Raw genomic sequence first — 2,640 nt, forward strand, 5'->3', positions numbered from 1 at the left:
TTCTCCGCGTTCGCCTCCTCCAGCTGGCCGCGCAGCGTCTCGTTGTCCTCCTTGGCGGCCTCCGCCTCCGAGCCCTTCTCCTCCAGCTCGCTCTGCAGACGCTCCTTCTCCGCGTTCGCCTCCTCCAGCTGCTGGGTCGCCTCCTCCAGGTGGCCGCGCAGCGCCTCGTTGTCCTCCTTGGCGGCCTCGGCCTCCGAGCCCTTCTCCTCCAGCTCGCTCTGCAGGCGCTCCTTCTCCGCGTTCGCCTCCTCCAGCTGCTGGGTCGTCTCCTCCAGCTGGCCGCGCAGCGCCTCGCTGTCCTCCTTGGCGGCCTCCGCCTCCGAGCCCTTCTCCTCCAGCTCGCTCTGCAGACGCTCCTTCTCCGCGTTCGCCTCCTCCAGCTGGCCGCGCAGCGCCTCGCTGTCCTCCTTGGCGGCCGCGGCCTCCGAGCCCTTCTCCTCCAGCTCGCTCTGCAGACGCTCCTTCTCCGCGTTCGCCTCCTCCAGCTGCTGGGTCGTCTTCTCCAGCTGGCCGCGCAGCGCCTCGTTGTCCTCCTTGGCGGCCTCGGCCTCCGAGCCCTTCTCCTCCAGCTCGCTCTGCAGGCGCTCCTTCTCCGCGTTCGCCTCCTCCAGCTGCTGGGTCGTCTCCTCCAGCTGGCCGCGCAGCGCCTCGCTGTCCTCCTTGGCGGCCTCCGCCTCCGAGCCCTTCTCCTCCAGCTCGCTCTGCAGACGCTCCTTCTCCGCGTTCGCCTCCTCCAGCTGGCCGCGCAGCGCCTCGCTGTCCTCCTTGGCGGCCTCCGCCTCCGAGCCCTTCTCCTCCAGCTCGCTCTGCAGACGCTCCTTCTCCGCGTTCGCCTCCTCCAGCTGGCCGCGCAGCGCCTCGTTGTCCTCCTTGGCGGCCGCGGCCTCCGAGCCCTTCTCCTCCAGCTCGCTCTGTAGGCGCTCCTTCTCCGCGTTCGCCTCCTCCAGCTGGCCGCGCAGCGCCGCGCTGTCCTCCTTGGCGGCCGCGGCCTCCGAGCCCTTCTCCTCCAGCTCGCTCTGTAGGCGCTCCTTCTCCGCGTTCGCCTCCTCCAGCTGGCCGCGCAGCGCCTCGCTGTCCTCCTTGGCGGCCGCGGCCTCCGAGCCCTTCTCCTCCAGCTCGCTCTGTAGGCGCTCCTTCTCCGCGTTCGCCTCCTCCAGCTGGCCGCGCAGCGCCTCGCTGTCCTCCTTGGCGGCCTCCGCCTCCGAGGCCTTCTCCTCCAGCTCGCTCTGTAGGCGCTCCTTCTCCGCGTTCGCATCCTCCAGCTGGCCGCGCAGCGTCTCGTTGTCCTCCTTGGCGGCCTCGGCCTCCGAGCCCTTCTCCTCCAGCTCGCTCTGCAGACGCTCCTTCTCCGCGTTCGCCTCCTCCAGCTGGCCGCGCAGCGCCTCGTTGTCCTCCTTGGCGGCCTCCGCCTCCGAGCCCTTCTCCTCCAGCTCGCTCTGCAGACGCTCCTTCTCCGCGTTCGCCTCCTCCAGCTGGCCGCGCAGCGCCTCGCTGTCCTCCTTGGCGGCCGCGGCCTCCGAGCCCTTCTCCTCCAGCTCGCTCTGCAGGCGCTCCTTCTCCGCGTTCGCCTCCTCCAGCTGGCCGCGCAGCGTCTCGTTGTCCTCCTTGGCGGCCTCGGCCTCCGAGCCCTTCTCCTCCAGCTCGCTCTGCAGACGCTCCTTCTCCGCGTTCGCCTCCTCCAGCTGGCCGCGCAGCGTCTCGTTGTCCTCCTTGGCGGCCTCGGCCTCCGAGCCCTTCTCCTCCAGCTCGCTCTGCAGACGCTCCCTCTCCGCGTTCGCCTCCTCCAGCTGCTGGGTCGCCTCCTCCAGCTGGCCGCGCAGCGCCTCGCTGTCCTCCTTGGCGGCCGCGGCCTCCGAGCCCTTCTCCTCCAGCTCGCTCTGCAGGCGCTCGTTCTCCGCGTTCGCCTCCTCCAGCTGCTGGGTCGTCTCCTCCAGCTGGCCGCGCAGCGCCTCGCTGTCCTCCTTGGCGGCCGCGGCCTCCGAGCCCTTCTCCTCCAGCTCGCTCTGCAGACGCTCCTTCTCCGCGTTCGCCTCCTCCAGCTGGCCGCGCAGCGCCTCGTTGTCCTCCTTGGCGGCCTCCGCCTCCGAGCCCTTCTCCTCCAGCTCGCTCTGCAGACGCTCCTTCTCCGCGTTCGCCTCCTCCAGCTGGCCGCGCAGCGCCTCGCTGTCCTCCTTGGCGGCCTCGGCCTCCGAGCCCTTCTCCTCCAGCTCGCTCTGCAGACGCTCCTTCTCCGCGTTCGCCTCCTCCAGCTGGCCGCGCAGCGCCTCGCTGTCCTCCTTGGCGGCCGCGGCCTCCGAGCCCTTCTCCTCCCGCTCGCTCTGTAGGCGCTCCTTCTCCGCGTTCGCCTCCTCCAGCTGGCCGCGCAGCGCCTCGCTGTCCTCCTTGGCGGCCTCCGCCTCCGAGCCCTTCTCCTCCAGCTCGCTCTGTAGGCGCTCCTTCTCCGCGTTCGCCTCCTCCAGCTGGCCGCGCAGCGCCTCGCTGTCCTCCTTGGCGGCCTCGGCCTCCGAGCCCTTCTCCTCCAGCTCGCTCTGCAGGCGCTCATTCTCCGCGTTCGCCTCCTCCAGCTGGCCGCGCAGCGTCTAGGGTCCTCCTTGGCGGCCTCGGCCTCCGAGCCCTTCTCCTCCAGCTCGCTCGCAGACG

At 71.2% G+C, this 2,640-nt stretch overlaps 1 protein-coding gene across 1 annotated transcript; it reads right to left on the reverse strand.

Annotated features, from left to right (window-relative positions):
- Nucleotides 1-2,579, reverse strand: LinJ_14_1600 (kinesin K39, putative; the record flags this gene model as incomplete). The annotated part of the gene is made up of 1 exon (XM_001464260.3): nucleotides 1-2,579. A coding segment is annotated over one exon (2,579 nt), but the record flags the coding sequence as incomplete, so codon positions are not given.
- Nucleotides 2,580-2,640: the final 61 nt, after the last annotated feature.

Source organism: Leishmania infantum, contig 21 (genome assembly GCF_000002875.2).
Source record: "Leishmania infantum JPCM5 WGS CACT00000000 data, contig 21, whole genome shotgun sequence".
Lineage (NCBI taxonomy): Eukaryota > Euglenozoa > Kinetoplastea > Trypanosomatida > Trypanosomatidae > Leishmania > Leishmania infantum.